General features: G+C 38.7%; 1 protein-coding gene across 16 annotated transcripts in view; it reads left to right on the top strand.

Moving 5' to 3' along the window:
* PPP1R12A (protein phosphatase 1 regulatory subunit 12A) overlaps positions 1-17,330 on the top strand; it is a 207,838-nt gene extending 190,508 nt beyond the window's left edge. For 7 of the 16 annotated variants that reach the window (XR_010591083.1, XM_005308496.5, XM_024104619.3 and 4 more), the window contains 3 exons: positions 7,663-7,713; positions 9,219-9,328; positions 14,894-17,330. Coding sequence is in view for 11 of the 16 variants with exons in the window: in XM_005308496.5 (XP_005308553.2) it covers positions 7,663-7,713; positions 9,219-9,328; positions 14,894-14,909 (177 nt within the window). In the remaining 5 variants the exon portion in view is untranslated. Of the gene's footprint in view, positions 1-6,905; positions 6,937-7,662; positions 7,783-8,836; positions 8,870-9,218; positions 9,329-14,893 lie in introns of those variants that run through there. The other 9 variants (XR_010591071.1, XR_010591076.1, XM_005308497.5 and 6 more) reach the window with 4 other exon arrangements.
* The last annotated feature ends 4,083 nt before the right edge of the window (positions 17,331-21,413 follow it).

Here is a 21,413-nt window from a genome sequence, read left to right as displayed (position 1 = left end):
ACTCACCACGGTGTTTTCACTGCGATGAGTCGACTGCTGCCGCTCCCCCATCAACTCTGCCTACGCCTCTCACGGCGGTGGAGTACAGGAGTTAATGGGAGAGCGCTTGGGTGTCAATTTATCGCGTCTAGACTAGATGTGATAAATCGACCCCTGCTGGATTGATCACTGCCCGCCAGTCCGGTGGGTAATGTAGACATACCCTATGAAACTGTTTGTTTTCCATGGAGGAGACTTTTTATCCAGTCAGTTTCACTGTAGAAATGTTACTCTTTTACCAAATTTATTACATAAAACACATAGCGGGTCAAGGGAGGAATAAAGGTTGTGATAGCATTACTAAGTAGTTGAAACCTAGTTGGCTCAAGGAATGGAGTTGTTCTTTTGATTTTACCAACTCAAACATAACTCGGATATATGAGGAACATTTTTTTTAAAAAGAATTTATCTTTGATTATACATTTTCTCCTTTTCCATTTCCCTGCTTTCTTTTACGGACGCTCCCCGACTTACGCAAGTGTCCCATTGCGAAACGCCTTGCGTAACTCAAATTTTGCGTAAGTCAGGAACGTATACCCGACCATTAAAAAAAATAAAATTAAAAAAAAAACTTTCTAGCTTATGGAACTTGCGGAACTTTTTCCATAAGTGCGGATTTGTGTAAGTTGGGTTTGCATAACCCGGGGAGCGTCTGTACTTTAAATATTAGTTATTTCATCTGGTGCTCAGATACCATTTTGAGAGTAGTTTTAAAAAAAATCCACCTTTAATACTTATTCTTTATCTGAAGAAGTAGTTGTGTGTGACATCAATTCTTTCCCAACAGCAATGTCACAGAGGAATGAGTTCAGCAGCTGAATCGACAGCAATAGCCAATGAAATACTAAATACTTTTTTTCATTCAAATATTCTTCATAATAAGAAAGTGGTATGAGGATAGAATTATCTCTAATTAGCTTCCCTTTCAAAATAACGTTGTACTCTAGAATTTAGTTTATTAATAAAAATCCCACTTCAATTACTTTTTAACTGTTAGCAGTAAATAAAGATTGGCTATCCAGAAATATACTAGACACCTTTATTTAGTAGAATTTTTTTGTGTATCATTTTGAGAATTTTTAAAGGTAGTTTTTCACATGCAGCACAAGCCTATACATAAATGAAGCAGTAAGCTAAAACTCATGTTCTACTTTGCCAAGTATGAGACACATATTTTACATAAAATCAAAACTTGAGGATATATACATATAAAAACAGAACCGGAAAAAAATGAAATAGTGGGAGGGGCTGGAAGAGATGCAGGGTTGAGAGGAGGTAGGTGTTATCATAAGGAAAAGCTAATAGAATCGTTTGGGTTATGACCCATTTTCAAGATGAGATGTACCTTTCTTCACTAATGATAAATAAACTTATTAAAACTGTTTTATAGTACTAGCCTAACAATTATTCTAGAAGTTGATTCTGACTAATACTCCTGCCAGCCCTAAAAAAAAAAAAGGTTTCTATGCCATAAACTGATGATTCATTGTCAACATAGTTATTTGAGATTAGTTACAATGTTGTAGGAACTGGGCCAGTCCTATGAAGATTGGGATGGGTGGCACATGTCTCATCACTGCTAGGAAATCCCGGCAATATTTAGGCAGAACAGGATTAAGGGTTCCATTTATAGCCCTTAACTTGGTAATGTAGGTTAGGCATGCTTTTGGGCATTCCATGTAGTACAGTGAAAGTTGTTTACCATCACAGAATAGATGAGCCAAAACTGCAAAATATGGATCTTGATCAGGACTTCAAACCTCATCCTGAAGTCTCCCCAAAGTGTGGGGCTGCTCAGATATGAGTATTTGGATTGGGGACATCTCTACCTTAGTTATTGAACATAATCCATATAACCCAAGGATGCTTCTTGTTTGGAGGCAATAACTGTGTACTGGGATAAACCAACTCTTTGAGGTGAAAGGTTGAGGTGTTTATAAACTCAGAATATGATTGCTACTGATGTAATAGAGAATATCCTCAGGTTGTTCATTTTTATACTGAAGTACTTCTTCTCACACCTGCATTCTGATTACTGTTAATTCTTCAATAGTGCTTGGCTATAGCCTGTCACCTTACGAAACCCCAGACATCTCATTATTTTGGCAAACCCCTTTGGCCCTCTCCTGCTAAAAGTAATTCTTTTTTAAATTTAATGGTATTTAATTTTGAAGCGGTTGGGGAGAGCGTCAGAAGTTGTGGTGCCTGTGTTCGTTAGCATGTGGATAGAGAGTAGCCAGGAGAAGTATCCATGGCCCTTATTCAGAATACAGGATTTGCATACTGCAGTTAGCTGAATCAGAAACTTCATAATTGACAAACAAGCATATAGTGAGGGATTAGTAAAGCTAATTTTTGTGCTCTGACTGAGATTTTTTTTAGGTAGGATTAGAGAATTAGATAAAAGCAAAACTCTAATTGAAATGTGAGAGAGCTGATGTGTTACATGATCCGAACATTACTATGTCAAAAGACACATCTATTACTTTGGGGAAGGGGAAAATGCATGCAATGTTGACCTTGAATGATGGTTCTGGCTTTTTTTGAACAATAGTATGGCTTTGGTTTTTTATAACTGCTATTTACTTCTTTTTTAAATCAGACCTTTTGTTTCTGAGGGAAACTTACTTTTTCAGTGGCACCTGGGGAGGACACTTCATAAATAAAACGATTAGATTAAATAGAGTTGAATAGCACTAATGCACTGTAATTAACAGAAGATTTTTGCAATTGGCAAGCAAACAAACACAGGGTTAAAAATCAAGTATACAACAGAGAATGAAGTCTTAGCATTATGAGACTGCAATACATCTCTGGACTAAATCTTCACGGAGAAGTGAGGAAAGGTTTTTGTTGTTTTTATGGGATGCACAAATAATGATTTGACTTTAATCCTGTAACTTAAAATTAGTCCAACAGACATGGAAATTTTAAAAAGAACAACTTCCTGAAAAATATGGCTAGTAACTAGGGCTGTCGATTAATCGCAGTTAACTCACATGATTAACTCAAAAAAATTAATCTTGATTAATCAGTGTTAAATAATAGAATACCAATTGAAATTTATTAAATATTTTTGGAAGTTTTTCTACATTATCAAATATATTGATTTCTATTACAACACAGAATACAAAGTGTACAGTGCTCACTTTATATTAGTTTTTATTACAAATATTTGCACTGTAAAAATGATAAAAGAAATAGTACTTTTCAATTCACCTCATACAAGTACTGTAGTACAATCTCTTTATCATGAAACTGTAACTTACTAATGTAGATTTTTTTTGTCACATAACTGCACTCAAAAACAAAACCATTTAAAACTTTAGAGCCTACAAGTCCGCTCAGTCCTACTTCTTGTTCAGCCAATTGCTAAGACAAACAAGTCTGTTTACATTTACGGGAGATAATGCTGTCTGCTTCTTATTTACAATGTTACCTGAAAGTGAGAACAGGCATTTGCATGGCACTTTTTTAGCCAGGGTTGCAAGGTATTTACATGCCAGATGTGCTAAACATTCATATGTCCTTTCATGCTTCGGCCACCATTCCAGAGGACATGCTTCCATGCTGATCATGCTCATTAAAAATATGTGTTAATTAAATTTGTGACTGAACTCCTTGGGGGAGAATTGTATGTCTCCTGTTCTATTTTACCTGCATTCTGCCATATATTTCATGTTCTAGCAGTCTCGGATGATGACCCAGCACATGTTCGTTTTAAGAATACTTTCACAGCAGATTTGACAAAACGCAGAGAATGTACCAATGTGAGATTTCTAAGGATAGATACAGCACTCGACCAGGGTTTAAGAATCTGAAGTGCCTTCCAAAATCAGAGAGATGAGATGTGGAGAGTGCTTTCAGATGTCTTAAAAGTGCAACACTCCGATGCGGAAACTACAGAACCTGAACCACCAAAATAGAAAATTTAACCTTCTGCTGGTGGCATCTGACTCATGATGAAAATGAACATGTCGGTCCACTCTGCTTTGGATCATTATCGAGTAGAACCCGTCATGGATGCATGTCTTCTGGAATGGTGGTTGAAACATGAAGGGATATATGTCTCTTTCGTGCATCTGGCACATAAATATCTTGCAATGTCGGCTACAATAGTGCATTGCAAACGTTTATTCTCACTTTCAGGTGACATTGTAAACAAGACATGGACAACATTATCTCCTGCAAATTGTAACCAAACTTGTTTGTGTGAGCGATTGGCTGAAGTACAACTGATTGGACTTGTAGGTTCTAAAGTTTTAAATTGTTTTGTTTTTGAATGCAGTTATTTTTTGTACATAATTCTACATTTGTAAGTTCAACTTTCATTATAAAGAGATTGCACTACAGTACTTGTATGAGGTGAATTGAAAAATACTATTTCTTTTGTTTTTTACAGTGCAAATATTTGTAATCAAAAATAAATATAAAGTGATCATTGTAAACTTTGTATTCTGTGTCGTAATTGAAATCAATATATTTGAAAATGTAGAAAACGTCCAAAAATATTTAAATAAATGGTATTCTATTATTTAACAGTGCGATTAATTGTGATAAATTTTTTTAATCACTTGACAGCCCTACTAATAACTGGTCAGTATTTCTATTAACTAGTGAAAGCTGCTAAAATTGCTGTTTAAATGTTACTTCTGTAAGTTGTGGTACAGGGAATCCAGGGTTTGTTTTTTTTCTCCATGAGAAAATAGTGACACGTAGCTGTAACTGTGGTTTTGTTTTATAAAATGTGCTCCCACTACAGTAAGAAGCTTGTTTTTAGGGACGCTTCTGTATCATAGAAACAACTTTCATTTTCCGGACACTTATTAATCAGAATTCTGCTATTTGCATACCAAACAATTTACTAGGTCAGCCAATTAAAAGTCCCTCTTGTGTAGCTTGGACTAGTGTAGATAAAAAGCAATTCTATTTTTTTTAAAACTTTTTTTTATTTAAATTGGATTGTTTTATTCAAATTAAAAACCGGTTTGTTTTTAAAAAATCTATTTCAAATTAAAATTTGAAATAGACAATCTATTTTAAGGCCTAAACTTACTATAATCTATTAAAATCATTTAAATACCAAATAGTACGTTTGCCAAATTTTAAAGAAAGACATACCACTGAACTCTTGGAAGTCACTGGCAAAACACCTGGAACCAGAATTTGTTGACGTGCTAAACTAGCTTTCACAGCAGTAGCCTCTTCTGTAGGTGCAGAGAGAATATTTTCTTCATTTCAGTTTATTCAACTTGTTCAGTTCAATGACTAGTTCATTCCAAGTTGAAACACCAATAGGGAGCTAAAAAAGCAGGAAAGCTTGATTTCCTCTTCTAAACTATGAATACAAATTAGGTGAGAAAGCATGAGATCTGCTAGTTCTAAAATTTTGAAGGATATGATGACCATGGACACCGGATGGGGAGGGCTAGTGTTCTGAGGTCGCCCCAAGCATTCTTTCATGCAGGTGTTTGGTTGGCTGGTTCTTGTTCACATGCTCAGGGTCTAACTGATCACCATATGTGGGATCAGGCAGGAATTTTCCCCCAGGTCAGATTGGCTGTGACCTTTGGGGGTTTGCCTTCCACTACATGTGAGTGTGGGTCATTTGCCAGGATTATCAGGGTATACACTACTTAATTATTTCCCCGCAATTGCGGGACTCGGGCACTGGTGCACCTCACTCCCTCCTATTCTCTGCCTGTGACACACAATAGTCTAGTTTCCTATGGGCTGCAACATTTTGGTTGGGTTTAGTATGCGGGTGCTTAGTGGCAGTAGATATTCAGGAGGTCAGACTACATGATCTGGTAGTCCCTTTTGACATTAAACTCTGATTATGACCAGAAACAGTCAGTTCAATTCATTAATTAGGCATAACACTTCCTTTGTTTAATAAATCAGTTTTAAATGCAAAACATGTTTTTATAAACTTTTAGATAATCACCATTTTCTAACATAAACATGTTAAGAATGTGAATAAGCTGTTTTAAGTAAATCTTAAATAAATGTATAGATATAGCATATCCTCCTGGTTAGCAAAATTAAGCACCAAATCTAGTGTAAAGGCTACATTTAGTTGTAAATCAACATTTTAATTGGTTACCAACCAATGAAAATCAACCTTTCTTTAGAAAAAAATAATGAAGTACAACTGCGAAACACAATTGAAATTATTTTAAAGCAGTGTTTCCTGCTTGCTGATTTAAATCATGATTGAAATTGGTTGTTTAAATTGCTTTGATTTGAATCAATCTACCCTGGCTTGAACTGTAAAAACTTAATGAAGTCTGACTGTATTTAATTGACCGCTAGTTTCTAAGAGCTCTGGTAATAAATGCTACCCTTAAAAACTAATACACCTCTGCCCCAATATAACACGAATTTGGATATAACGCGGTAAAGCAGTGCTCCGGGGTGGAGGGGCTGCACGCTGTGGCGGATCAAAGCAAGTTCGATATAACATGGTTTCACCTATAACGCGGTATGATTTTTTGGCTCCGAAGGACAACGTTATATCGGGGTAGACGTGTAATAGGTAACTGATGTAACTCTTGGTAACTTTGGTTTACTACTTTCTTGGAATTATTTTATTTGGCTTTGTTATTTTGTTTTTGTTGTTCACTTGCTTACTGCAGTTAACTCACTGGTACTCATAACTATGCCCATTATTATCTGTCAGTCTCATCTTGTCAAAACACAATTCTCAACTCAAAAGAATTAAGTAGAATAAACTAAGGATACTAACAACTGCAGTAAATGATTACTTTGCTAAACCTTTAAAGTTATTTGCTAAAATGGGGAAATATGTCTGGGAAATAACTTCACTATGATTAAACTAAATTCAAATGGTTTGTATCTGAAAGGTGACCGGCAAGAGTCAATATCTACTGGGCGGTATGATCTAACCAAAGTTTTACACACCTCAGTTAATGCTGCTTGCTGTTTTGCATAACACCATTGTATGCAGATATAAATGTACACTTTGCAATAATCTGTTGCTTTTGCCTTTCACTCTTTGAAAAATTGGACTGTAAAATATTGACTATGGCAACTGCTTTTAAATAAGACCCACTGCATTGTCTTACATAAAGAAAGCAATCATGATATCAAGTCTATTGCCTGCATTGTTAAGCTAGAATATATTATGGGAATGAATTTTAAAAAAAATGTCTTGGGAAGATTCTGAGAGGAGACAAACATTTCAGCTATATTTGCTTGTCAATGAAAGCTTATGCTTTTTGTGCTTTTGTTTCTTTTAATATACTTGTTTGTTTCTGATCATTTTCTGCATTTCTTGTATGTTAAATTATCACAAAAGTCTACCTGAGGGAATAAATCTGAACAAAGGATATTTATAAACTTATACCCTGTCCAAATTAATATATAGGAAGAGATGAAAATGTTAATGAATATCTTAATCTCTCTTCCATCTAAATTTTTAAATTTTAATGTGAATGAATTTTCTACACATCACTGGCATCACAAGTCTCCTGTACGCTCTGTGCTTCTAGTTGTTTGGTCTTTGAAACTTGACATGTATCACAATGTTCACCATATTTACAAGAAGTATTAAAAATGCAATTTGCATTGCTTACCATTAACGCCACTCCTTTGATCTAGGAACGAAGAGCTCTAGAAAGACGGATATCTGAAATGGAAGAGGAACTCAAAGTAAGTGTGTCACGCCATTTGTGACTAATTCTGTAAAAGTGTGCATTGGTTGTTAACATTATTTGTAAGGTGGAAGTTTTCCAGCTGTTGGCAATCTCACTGGAGAATAGGCAAATACATCATTTCCCTGAGTTTCCAACACAACAGGATCTCTTGTGCAGTAATCTGCAATTCCATTGCTTTTCTGTTTGCAAAGGATATAATAGCAAAGGGTCATTTTTTTAAAAAAAATATATATATATATTTTTTAAAGAAATTGGCTGAGATTTACAAGTTTAGGGTGGTGACCAGGGAGAAAAGTCAAACGTTTCTACGGTAGTCTTTTTTTTATTTTAACTTAAACCAAGAGGAAAAGTGAATCACTTTTAGAGGCTGAGATGGTATTGTATGGTTTTCACTAACTTCTTACAGTAGTGCGAAACAGAGGATTGGCCTATGCAAAAATTTTTTTTTTAAATATGACTTTAACCTTGTAGTTTGAGTTAATTTCTGTGATTTGTTTTCTTAAGTCATGATATGGTTGCATGCACAGTTTTTCTCCCTCCAAAGTTTACCCAGTTTAGGTTCTGAGTGATATGATTTGAGCTAAATAAGGTTAATCCAGGGAGTTGACCGTATATACATTTTTCATTATATCCATGGACAAAACTCCAGAAGTGAGCCAACCAAACTGATGATAAAATTAAATTATACCAAGGAAGCAGTTCGAATGTGGTGAACTAGGAAACATCTTTGGATGCCATAGTTTTAGAGAGACACCACCAGTCTATTGACAGCCAGTATTCACTATTCTGTTGCTAAAGGGTTTCTTCTAAAACACATTTTTGAGTTCTCTCTGCTGCTCTGCAACAGCACTTACTTCCAGATACTGTTCTTTTAAATGTATACATGAGTTCTTGCTGACATAATGGATGATGAGAAGCAGAGAAGTATACAAAAGACAACCATGTTGTTTTAGCTGCATTAGATTTAGAGCCAAGTACCTGTGCCTTAATGGAGGACAAAATAATATTTGGGACAGAAAGCAAACTACAGCATGGGAAAAATTATCATTCTTCTAATGATATATTACCAGTTTTACAAAGTTCTTTATTTGCAGCCACACATTAATGTTTTTAATTAGAAGATTAACTCTCATCCTATTGTTTGCTGTAGTGTCACGTAAGTGTCATGTAGTGTTAAGCACATGATTATTTGCAGATTGCTGAATAGGAAATTTAGTCCATGTAATTAGAATTTTAAGTAAAGAATTCCAGGAATAACTCTCATTGTTAATGCATCCTGAATTGTTCTGGAAAGCTGTGACTAATCACTGGCTGTTCTTAGATTACATTTCAAGAATGTGCCACTTTTTGATCCTTTCCGTTCACAGCTAGTTATCTGCTTTTAACATGACTGTCTCTTTTGATTTAAGTTTTCTTTCAGTTCTCCTCGTCTGTGGTTTTTTTAAACATACTATACTTGGTTTTCTCTTGTTTTCACTCCTGTTTCTTTGATTCCTGCAGATTCAATCTTTGAGACATTTAAATGAGCGACTGCTGGCTGAGAATAGGGCCTTGACCAGAGTGGTTACAAAGCTCTCAGGGTCCTGTAGGCAACTACGTTCTGTGGACTTGTAATTTCTTCTTTCTTCATTTTTTCTCCTTTGAGTAGCTTGGCAGGTGTTGAATTTTAGCTAGTGCTTTGGCAGCACTTGACTATTAATGCTTGTGTGTCCGAAGATTTACTTATTGCTTGATTACAGAAGTTTGGCTTGTGCATGATGTCCAGTGTCCCAGCTACTGTTCCTTATTACAGACACATTGGTAGGATTTGATATTATCCTTACTAGCATCATATCTTCTCATTTTGCATTCAAAGACGAATCAGAGGACAGTTCAAGAAATAGGTCTGTCTTGGCTTGTACAAGATTTTTGATTGTAGTTTATTTATAGGTTATGTAAAGTTGTGGTGCCCCAAAAGGCATGGCTATTCACACAGGACTTGAACTAGCATTAGGTTTCCTTTGTTTTGACTTTTGTACAAGATGCAGTTTGAAAATTGACTGATCTCAAGATTTCCAATATATTTCCAAGATTTCCTCTCTCCACTATAGTTAACTTTTATAAGACTGACCCAAATCAAAATTGTACTAGTGAATATCTGAATAATGATTTCAGGATTATGGACTTGATTGTTTGCATCAGCTATTCTAGTTTTTACATTCCAGTATGTAGAGTTTTGGTATGCAAAAAAGTCCTCTTTTCTTCAAGAATATATTTGAATTTCAAGCCTTATTATGTATTTGTTCAAATACTTTGTTTAGTTCAGGTCTGGCTCAGTTGTGCTAATATTCTTTTTATCCAACCAGATTTAGAATAGGCTTGAAAATCTGTAACTGTAAACCAAAGGAAATCTGAGTGTTGATTTGAAGATTACACATGTTATACCTGTGTGAAATCCAATTACAGGGGACATCTGTGAAAAATCCATTTGGTGGCTACCTTTGAGAAAACAAAATTTGACCCATTCCCCTGCCCCTTCTCCACATGCCAAATCTTTCAGCCCACTAGCCCTTTGTCCTTGATAGAAAAACTGTGCACGGCTGAAGCTCTGAGCCCTGTGGATCTGGGCCAGATGAAAATATCTTTAAAAACAGAATATTTTTAATGGATAATGGCTCTCACACCATCATCATTTTTACACACACACACACACACTCTCTCTCTCTCTCTCTCTCTCTCTCTCTCTCTCTCTCTCTCTCTCTCTCTCCCCCAGAGGAGAGAAGAGGGACGTATGCTTTTTTTTTTTTATTCTGCCTACATGCCTCAGGCCTCAGAATTTTCCATTGGGAGGTTGGGGTAGGAGGCCACACATGCTCATGAGCACGGTCTGTTGAAACCTTTGTTTATGCAAAACTGTTAATCATTTGTGGGTTTGGTTTTGTAAAAATCTGGGTTTGGCTACTAAAAGACGTGCTTAGTGACTATTGAATGACATTTTGCATCAACTAGACCTATGCAAAATTACCCACAATAATATAACAAGACATAAATAGTGTATGTTATGGTCTTGCTTATTTAAGAGACCACAGAAAGATGCTCTTGTTTTTCAGGGAAAAGTAAACTGGAATTGAAGCTTTACATATATAGTTAAGGGTTAACTAAAGGCTCAGCTACACTAGAGAATTTTGGCACTTACACCACCTATTCAAGCACCTGAAATGCTAGTGAACAGTTTGGGGGCAGATCCTCCGCTGGTGTAACTTGTCAGAGCTTCATTACTTATACCAGCTGAGGATCTGCCCCTTTGTATTGAAACTGGTACGTGGACATACCGCCAGAACTTCTAAATCCAGTAAGATTGCACTAGCTGCAAGCAAATGTTGGTCAGTTGTTCTGCTTCTGCTGGTTCACGTTGAACCATTTTAGCATTCATATACATAAGGAGCACAGAGTTGCAGCTAATCTATTTCAGTTTGTCCTCCCAGATCAATCCCATAATACCCATATCTACTACTGCAGTAATCGAGAATACTGGTGCTGTCAACTCCCCCGTTCGGTATTTGGCTGATATATTCTCTACCCATTACTCCTTCCTCCCTTGAGTAGTAATGCACAAATAGCTTCATCAGAATAAAAGCTACTAAGGACAGTTTTTGGCAACTATGTAACTGCATACCAAATAGACTGTATTTAGATAAAGCCCTATGTTTGAACAGTGTTCTTTTCATCTGGATGGAAATTCACTAGGGGGGAAAAAGCTAAAGCTCGTGTGTGCTCACATACATAACTGTAGCTCCCTCATTAAGGAGTGAGTTGACACAGGACTGTGGAGCTGGAGGCACATCTCCCACACACCAAACATTTATACAGAAAATAAAAAAATAACCATTTGTGAAAATAGACCAAGCTCCCCCCGCCCCATACACACACCAGTAACACTCAGTTCTCTAGGGTACTTATCTCCTTCACGTGCACTAGTGCCTTCTGGTCAGCCTGCCATACCACACTCCCCCGAATTTGCCTTGAGGACTGACTAGTACATTTGGGAACATGGCGGAATTGACTAAGCCTCATGGATAGGTCAGAGAGACGTTCTCACTCCACACCTGAGCTTGCATTTTTCTGCTCTCTAGATCCTAAAGAGAAAACTGTTTAGCTTCAAAACAAGAATCCAGCAAAAACAATACTATGTAAAACAAAATAATTTTCTTTTTACAAATATACGAAGAATAAAACCAAGTCTCTTACCTCCGCAAGCACAGACACTCAGAGGGCACTGAGGTTCCATAGGATTCTGGGTCTAGAAGCCCAGAGCAAACTGAGCAGCAGAAAAGGTAGGAGTATGGTAGTCTTTGGCCATTTCATCTATATTTCACTGTACACTGGTCCCCAGATAGGACAAACACCGGAACAAACCATATTACATGGTGCAGAGATATGTCCATACACGTAATACATACACCACAGTAAACTAGAGATAATATTGCATTAAAAAAAGAGACATTAAGAGTTAACGTTGCAAAGTCAAGTGCTCAAAAGCCCCTGCCTCATTCCATGAAGTTTTATCTTCTCCTTTGTTCAGTGGTCAGCCCCATGCCTGATTTAACACATACCATTCAAACCCTGATCTGAAGATAGAATTATTAATATCCTCGTGGGTGTTTCTATGGTTCTCTGACCATAGCATGAGAGTGCTTCACAAACATTAATCACACCCCTGAGATGAGGGGTATTCTCCCCATTTTACAGCTGGGGAACTGAAGCTCAGAGAGATTAAGGTCAGAATAGTAAAGTGCCTGCTAATTTTGGGTGCCCAAGTGGAGAGAGACAGGGCTTGATTTTTCAAAGTCCATAGCATTTTATAGCTGTTTATATGATCGAAGCTCAGCTCCCATTGACTTCAGTTGAAGCTGTGAGTGCTGAGCGCTTCTGACATCAGACCCCACGGTCAAAAATTTGGACCCCCAGAAAATGAGGCACACACAATTAGTGGGCATCTGTGAAAAGTCTGGTTTTAAGTGTGCTTAGCTTCAGACAGGAACGCTGTGGCAGAGGCAAGGATAGACTCTAGTTCTCCAGGTGGCATTCAAGTTCCTTAATCATGATGAGACCATCTTTCCTCTTCCTGCAATGTCCTGCTACACTCACCACGCACCTTCACTTTTCTGCAAATGAGACACCGTAACTCACTACACAGCTGTGATTCATTCCCTGGGCAGGTCTGTCCTGTGCACTGAAGAGACGGGTATTATGGGGGCAGGGAATGTGATCATGTAGTCAGTCTGTATCATAATACATATACACTGGGGGAGAGGGGAGAATTACGTTGTGTGGGCAGCCTAACTTTTGAATGCTTGATTTTGCGGCCTTAATGTTCTTCTAACATATGGGGTTGTTGTGTGTGCACTTCGCTAACTTTTTTTAAACAAACAAAAAAAATCACGTTGGAATTGTGTTGAATGGGTCATCAGCAGGGTTTGGACATTTAGATCCAAAGCACAGAGCTCTGATGCTTGAGGTAACTGTTTGCAGAAATAGGCTGTTATCTTTCGTGTCGGGTGAGGACACACAGTTTGCCAAGTGTTTTCACAGATATTTTCTGACAGCAGGTGAATGTGGAGAGTAATTTCTGTAGGGGAGTGTTCTCTGTAGTAGTTATAGATCCTTGTGATCCTAGCCCATCCTCCCTCTCTGATCCTGTCCAACTATCATCCCAGCTCCTGCCCCCCTCCCTCTCTCTGCCTCTCCACCCTCCCTCCCCCGTCCGTTGGTTCCTAACTCTCTGTGCCTATGCATTTCCTAGCCTTCCAGGTAACTTTAATTCTGGCATTTTCTAACTTTTGAATGTTTGACTTTGCAACCTTAATGTTCTTTTAATGTAGTTTTCTTGGGTGTATGTACACTCTGCTACTTGGGATGGGTGCTCCAAAGCATAGGTTGAAGGTAATGCTATAGGTAGACATGCTGAAGCATTTTATGTTGATCAGGCTGGGTATTGCGGAAAGCTGGAACCAATGCAGGAACAAACAGAACTAGAAATGCTTAGCTTTAATATTAAATCTTGATGAAATAATGCAGACTGCTAGTGTAGATGGGCCTCTTGAATAGTACGAATCAATTGATCACAAACATCGGTTGTGCACTTGTAAGTAATTAAAACCTTTAAAACAATTTAATCAACATTTACTTTGCACAAAAGCACCTAGAGCAGGATGAGGCCATTTTTTGCAGCTACTGAATTTTACTGCATCCAGTGCTAGCAAAGGAGAACTTATATTCCACAGCCTAATTGTTTCATGCCAGAAGGCCAAGTGCTCTAAACCAGTAGGGTTACCATACGTCCGTTTTTTCCCGGATATGTCCGGCTTTTTGGTAATCAAACCCCCGTCCGGGGGGAATTGCCAAAAAGCCGAACGTGTCCGGGAAAATACCGCCGGCCGGGCAGTTCCCCTCCCGCGGCTGCTGTGCTCCTCCCCTGACTCTTCGGCTCTGTTTAAAGCCGAGCTGCCCGAGCCCTACTGGCTTCGGGCAGCTCCCTTGCCTCCGGACTCTGAGCCGCCGGCCGGGCACTTCCCCTCCCAGGCTCCGGGGGCGCAGGGTCCCTAGGCATGGGGGCTGCCCAAAGCCGGTAGCGCTTGGGCAGCTTGGCACTTACAGAGCCCAGGAGTTATGGGAGCACAGCAGCCGCCGGAGCCCAGGAGGGGAAGTGCCCGGCCGGGGGCGCAGGGTCCGGAGGCATGGGGGCTGCCCGAAGTCCAAGCACTACCGGCTTCACGGTTTGCCGGGCAGCCTCCAGACCCTGCGCCCACGGCTGGGTGCTTCCCCTCTGGGAAGCTTCCCCACTGGGGAAGCGCCGGCCCGGGGCGCAGGGTCTGGGGGCGGCCCAGCAAACCGTGAAGCCGGTAGCGCTCAGGCAGCCCTTTTCGCGTGGCTGGGAGGGAGGAGGGGGAGTTAGGGCGGGGACTTTGGGGAAGGGGCGGAGCCGGGGTGGGAAAGGGGCGGGGCCAGGGCCTGTGGAGTGTCCTCGTTTTTTGTTTTTTTAAATATGGTAACCCTAAAACCAGTTTATTACTGAAAGAACTAAAACAACTTCTATGAATAAGGGTTCTATTTCTGATGACTGCCTTGTCTAGTTTTGTTGCCTTTGTTTTAGGTTATACCAGCAAAATAACCATTGTGCTTCCATTTTTTGATAGATGCTACCAGACTTGAAGGCAGACAACCAGAGGCTAAAAGATGAAAATGGGGCCTTGATCAGAGTTATAAGCAAACTTTCCAAATAAAAAGGTTTACTACAGCAGCAAAATGGTATTGCACATATCTAGTAACTCCAGTGGACCATGATGTGGCAGTCACTGGAAGCTTGGGAAGATTCCTTGGAGACTGTCATTTTCAGATATCCTGCCAAATGCCCTCTTACCTGTGTTCTTTTTATCAGGATCATTGTTTCATGTTAAAGTGCAGCTGCTGAGAAGATAAAATGACTGAGAAATCTTGTTTACAGCTACAGCAAATAAGGAAAGTGTTCAAGGCCAGATATGCCTCAGATATTTAACCAGTAAAGCCTTAGTTGTACATAAACACTTTTTGCATCAACAAAAGCTTTCAGCTCTCACAGAAGACAGTTACTCATGTTGTGCCACAGTTCATAGTTTTTCTATACTCAGTTTTTCCTTTACATCTACATTTGGATTTGTGTTTTCCCTTTTAATTATTCATGTACCAGTTTTTTTCTTGTACAGTGTTTTCACGGCTTTATCATTTGCAGAGACCACACAACCCTTTAAAATACATCTTTGTGTTGCTAACTAGAATTGTATTGTCCAACCACCTGGAACTGAAATGTTTGGTGGAACATTTGCTTTCACTGTTTGTGCAATATGCATTTATTTCCTATACACAATGCTTTAAAGTCAGTTGAAACTAGAATTATTTTACAAGTCCTGTTTTCTGCCTTTATTGGTCACTTTAAAAAAAAAAAAAAAGTTTGTAGTGAAACGTGTTAGATCCTGTAATCTTCACATTCATTTTAGCAGGTACTGAGTGATGCTGTATATATAAATGTGTACTGTTTTGATTTTCAGACCACCACGTGGCATGCTTGAATATCTTCCCTATTGCAAATGTCTGTTAATGCAAATTAGGCTACTCCAGAATAGTGTGTTTAACAAAGTTCATTGATTTTTATGGTATAATGAATTTACACATTGTACGGAGCCCTATCTTGACAAAAGGTTTGAACTATAAAATACTTTTATTACCTTCTTCCTCCCATTTTTTCATTTGGTAGTGTTCACCATAATAAAAGTTGCATAAATATAACTGCTTCACTACATTTCACATACCTGTATTTATCTGAGTGCTGTCCAAAACTGTTGTGCTAGCCAAAGTAAAGTTACTAAATCATTTGAAAAACCTAACCCATTACACTCACAATGTTTATATGCACTGTTATTGCCATGTGAAAAGGCATCTGAGTTGATACCACCATCATGTTCAGACCATTTTATACATTTCAGTGGCCTTTTTTTAAAAAAGTACTTAAGTGAAGATTGCTTTTGTTAGAAACAAACAGCTTTTATATTTTCACTAAACTATACAAGATGACATCTTATTGGCACATAGACTATTGCCTAATACCACTGAACAGTTCAGCCATTAAAATAAATTGTACATTGTAAAGCTTGTAGTAGCTATTGTATTCTTGGTTATTGTATACTATATTAAATGTGAATTTGTACCCCTTCATTTAAAAAGGTCATTGTGTTCTACTGCCTACTTCTTGGGGAGGGGTTTTGTTTAATTGGGGTGGGGAGGGTTTTTTTGTGTGTTTTTGTTTTTTTTTGTTTTATTTTTGTTTTGTTTTGTTTTTTTGGTAAGGGGAACATGTTCTTTCTGTTTGGTTTTTTGAAGATGCAAGGTTATGCTCTTACTACCAAGCTCAGGATTCTTGATTTTAAAGGTACAAGGATAGTTTTTGAGATATCTTGTTATAATTGATCTGTATGAGAGATGGGTCTGAATATAGGGAACCACCATTGTCTTACGCTAACATAAAAGGCAGAGAATTGATCAGTTTGAATGGATGCAACATGTTCAGTTCTCTTATGAGACACTTAGGCATATTCTGGATTATATTTGGTAAAGTTTGGGTGCCTGTGAATGAGTAAATACGTGTTTCTAATATTTTAGTGTTTTATATTTAGGTTATTTATTCTTTATCTAAAAACCGAACGGCTACTGTGCTATATTGATTTTATTGGTAGTACTGAGCAGACCTTGTATCTGCATGAAACTAGTTGCAAAACCCACTCTTTTGGAAAAAATGTATTTTGACATATACAAATAAAATGAATAAAAACTATTTTAAATGTGTGAAAGTTTTACTGAGAATATTTTAAACCATGTTATGAGTTTGGTATTTAAATTATTCAGTGGGCATTTTTTCATTCATTGCTTTACTTGGATGCAAAGTTCAAGTGCTTTTCAAAGATTGTAATCAAATTGTGATTATTTGCACATCATTGTACATGCACATATGTAAATGCACCCGTAAAAATGCCATATTTATGCAATCTGTAACAACTTGGACAAATGTTTATATATTTTACATAAACCTGTCTGTATGCAGAACTTAATTGAGAACCAGTTTTTTGTGCTATTACCACAGTAAAATACAACCCTGAATCTATTAGAGCAGCTGATGAATTGAATTGATTATTCTGTAGCACCAATTCATTTCCCCATAAATGTTTTGCTAACTAAACTTTACTGTAGATAGACAAACCCCCAAAGCTGAACTTGAACCAGAACACCACATCCCAACTTGCAAATGACAGAACTTAGAACAGAATTCTGCTTTGGAGGTCTGCTTGCTCATTTGGCTCAAAACAGTAACTTGTATTTTCAATGGACGTGTTCCAGGGTGGGGACAGAGCTGTGCCAGAGTTAATAGTGAACATGCATGGAAACAGCTGGTGCTTGAGATTTAAAGCAGCGCAGGAGTAGGGCAGCACATACAATCCACGGCACCAATTCATGTGGCCATAACACCCAGCAAGGATGGAACCAGAGTCTTAGAAGGAGTGACCATGTATGAGGATACAGACTAGATAAATAACACACAATTGGAGGGAATTGAGGGGCCAGGAGGGAGGTCTGGGCTTGTGAGAGACTGGGTGTCAGTTTCTTGATTCAATCCCTGACTCTGGCATTTGGCTAGAGGACTGCAAGTTGGAACTCTTGGATTCTAGTTCCCCTCCCCAAACAACCCTTTGTGCTTTTCCCCAATCCCCACCGTGCACACACCATGCAGCCTTCTGCCACTTCCTCCCCGTACCCAAAAAAGACTGAGGTAAGTTTTCAGCTAACCACCATTCGTTTTCCCTTCTGTCTTTGCGCACCCTGCTTTTCTGTTTCCATTTCTTTCACCTACATCAAATCAAAAAATCATCCATTCCTATCTCACTGAGGGCTTCTCTCCATTGACATTGTCTGAGCTGCAAACTTCCCTGCAAAACTCCGCTTTGTGCTCTAGAGTGTAAAGCCAGATCTGTTCTATCCACATTGCAGACCTAGCTGGGTCGTCTTATTCCCTATTCCACCTCATTGTGCAGCAGCTGCTTTTTAAAGAAAAGGGACACGAACGTGTTTGGATCAAAGCAAAGCAAATGTACTCGTATTTGGAGACAAGGGGTAAGCATTTATTTGTTTTCAGTTTATAAATTGGAGAAGTATTTGGGTCAAATCACCACTTTAAACATGGGGAGGGGGATCAATTGACCCCTGCATTCATATGTCTGTGACCAGAGGATACCGAGCTTCGGGTATGTCTACCTTTCAAGCTGGAGATGTAAATTCTAGCTTGAGACATACTGTGCTGTGCTCCCTCTGGTTGAGATAGTGTGCTAAAAAGTGTAGCTGCAGGAGGGGCTAGTTGCCCTGCATATGATCCTGTCTGAGACCCACAGGTATGTACTTGGTGGGAAGGCCTTGCTCCGCCCCAGCTACTCTGCTTTTAGCACACTAGCTCACTCAGGGCTAGCAAGGGTGTCTCCCCTCAAGCAGGAATTCCAAATGTAAATCCACTCATCCCAGTCTCTCTTTGGGTGTAAGGAAGGAGAGAGCTAACTGCGTGGGATCTTCCTTTTTACTTTGTTCCTACAGAAGTCTTCTGCATGTCTACTACAGGAATCTGGCTCCACCAAATGGGAGAGCTGCTGTCTCTATCATAGCCTTGATCAGGAGGCTTTCATTCAATAGAGAGGACACTACTTAATTTCCAACAGGGTCAGCATAATCATACATAGGAAATCTCCAGTGTTGTGAGAGGAATGAAATGGCAGGGAGCAGCTGTCACACCGTCTTAGAAGTTGAGAATCTTGATAGAGAGGCTTCTGGCAGTGTCCTCAGGATCTGCTAGGCCAGTATGCTAAACCCCTATGCCTGTTCTGTATAGGGAGAGGCAGCAAACCCATCTATCAGAACTAGAAGCAGTTCAAATGTGGAGTTCCCTGCCCCGTATTGTGTGTCCTTGGCCTAAGGCTAGTAATGGCATACATTTTATCTTGTTGATTTTGTCATACTTAGCTGACACTTTGGTCTGATGAACGATGAGGTTATTCACTTCTGAATGAAAAGGGGAGAGCCACTTTAAAAGGTACCTACATTTTTACTGGATTGAATAATTTCCCTCTCTTTCAGTTGGGGCTTCTACATACATGACTTCATGATGCAGCATGAAGATAGTAAACTTGGTTCTTTTATTACCTGTTTATCCACTTGCAAAACCAGAAGTTATGCAACAATTTTAATTTCAAATTATATCTCTTTGAAGTTAAGTAGGAAAGGCAGCTTTTCTGTTGCACCAAACTAAAGATGCGATTCACTGTTGGACCAGATGTAAGTACCCAGCCACTACAAAACTGAATGTGTGTATTATGGAATGTTGTATAAGGCTGGGACTCCACTAAATAGGGTGGGACCAATACTCTAAGAACATAAGGTCTGCAACTGCCTTTTTGGGGTTTCTTCTCATCAGTACATAATACTACTTGAGAGACACGAATGTTACTTCCAGAACATCTAGCGATACTTCCTTTGTGTGTGGCTTAAGAAAAAGACATTCTTCAGTTCTAAGTTAAATTATACTGGAAAAAGTCCATAAAACTTTTCTATAATTTTTATAACTCAGTAGAATACTCCTGCTATTTTTAAAAAAATCCTATAAGAATTACCTTGTTTTTTAAAAAAACTAAATAAAGTGAAATTCTGTAGAACTCTTAGTTGCATCTGACATTTATCAGACATTTTCATATGAGAATACCTAGACTACTTTTGGGGGGACAGGGATGACATTCACCTATTTTAAGTATCAGAGGGGTAGCTGTGTTAGTCTGGATCTGTAAAAGCAGCAAAGAGTCCTGTGGCACCTTATAGACTAACAGACATATTGGAGCATGAGCTTTCGTGGGTGAATACCCACTTCTTTGGATGCATGCACTATCTTAAGTAGTTTGGTTTTTTTTTAAGAGGGGGGGATGCTCACATATACTGAGTTTTAACATCTAGTTTGAGAGATTCTGTTCACCTTAAGTCAAAAACCACAGATAGCAGGGGAAAGTATTATTGTTAAGCACTAGAATTGGCCAGGAAACAGATTTTTTTGTCCCATAATAGAGTTTTTGGAAGAAAAACTTTTTCCATATCTGAACAAGGCCAAAAACTCAATTTTTCATGGAACTTAAATCCTGCAATATTTCATTTTAAAACACCAAAACTAGCTCCTGTGGTTCTTTTGTCTTTGCTAACTGGCCAGTTTGATCAGTTTCATAGCTGTAGTTCAGTAGTGGGCAGTCATGAAACTGATCAGCATTGTGTCAATTTCAGTCAGCAGCTTCTTGGGCTTTCAGTGTTGTTGGTTTCTGGGCAGCCCCACCATGCTGCCTGCTTTAGAGTCAGGAACCCTAGGGCTACCTGACCCCAGCAACTGCCAAACTCTCAGGGGAGCTAGCTCCCAGGCTGTGGAAGTCAGGCAGTCCATGGAGCCAACTGGCATAAGAGTCTGGAAGGCCTGGGGTCCCCACTCCAAGGCAGTCCTTCAGCTGGGCAGTCAAATTGATAGGAAACCAGGCGGGTTTCAAAATCTTCTAATGTTCTGTTGGAAGATTCGTCGAAATCTACCCGTTTCCACAAAACATCTCGGTTTTGATGAATGGGCACTTTCTAATGCAAAAATGTTTTGCTGGAAAATTTCCAGTCAGCTTTATTAAGCAGATGTCTTTCGCATTTGTCTTGCTTGCTTGAGCAGTAGCTGGTATTTGGTAGCAAATAGCTGCAGCTGTATCCTGCTCAAAATTAGACTGATTTCTGTTTTAGTTTAGAGTAGTCATGTACAGCAGCCCCAAAGGTGCATACACGATAGGATTTAAAAACATTCCTAATGAATCACTTACACACACAAACAAAACTGCTGCCATGCTGATTAAATCCTGTGCTATTCTTGCTTATGTCAGCGCCTCCCCTTTTTGCTGCTATTACGGATTACATACTTTCCGTATCTAATCTTCAGAAAAAAAGAGAAAACTATGATTTGAGGGGTTTTTAAGTGCGGTCACCTGTTGGATGTCTAAAGTTTCTATCTATGGATAATTATAGCAGGGACCAGAGCCTCACATTCCAACTTTGTAATTATTTCAATCCTCCTTACTTAGCTGG

Source organism: Chrysemys picta, chromosome 1 (genome assembly GCF_011386835.1).
Source record: "Chrysemys picta bellii isolate R12L10 chromosome 1, ASM1138683v2, whole genome shotgun sequence".
In the NCBI taxonomy this organism is placed as follows: Eukaryota; Metazoa; Chordata; order Testudines; family Emydidae; genus Chrysemys; species Chrysemys picta.
This window is presented reverse-complemented; position numbering and strand designations above follow the sequence as displayed.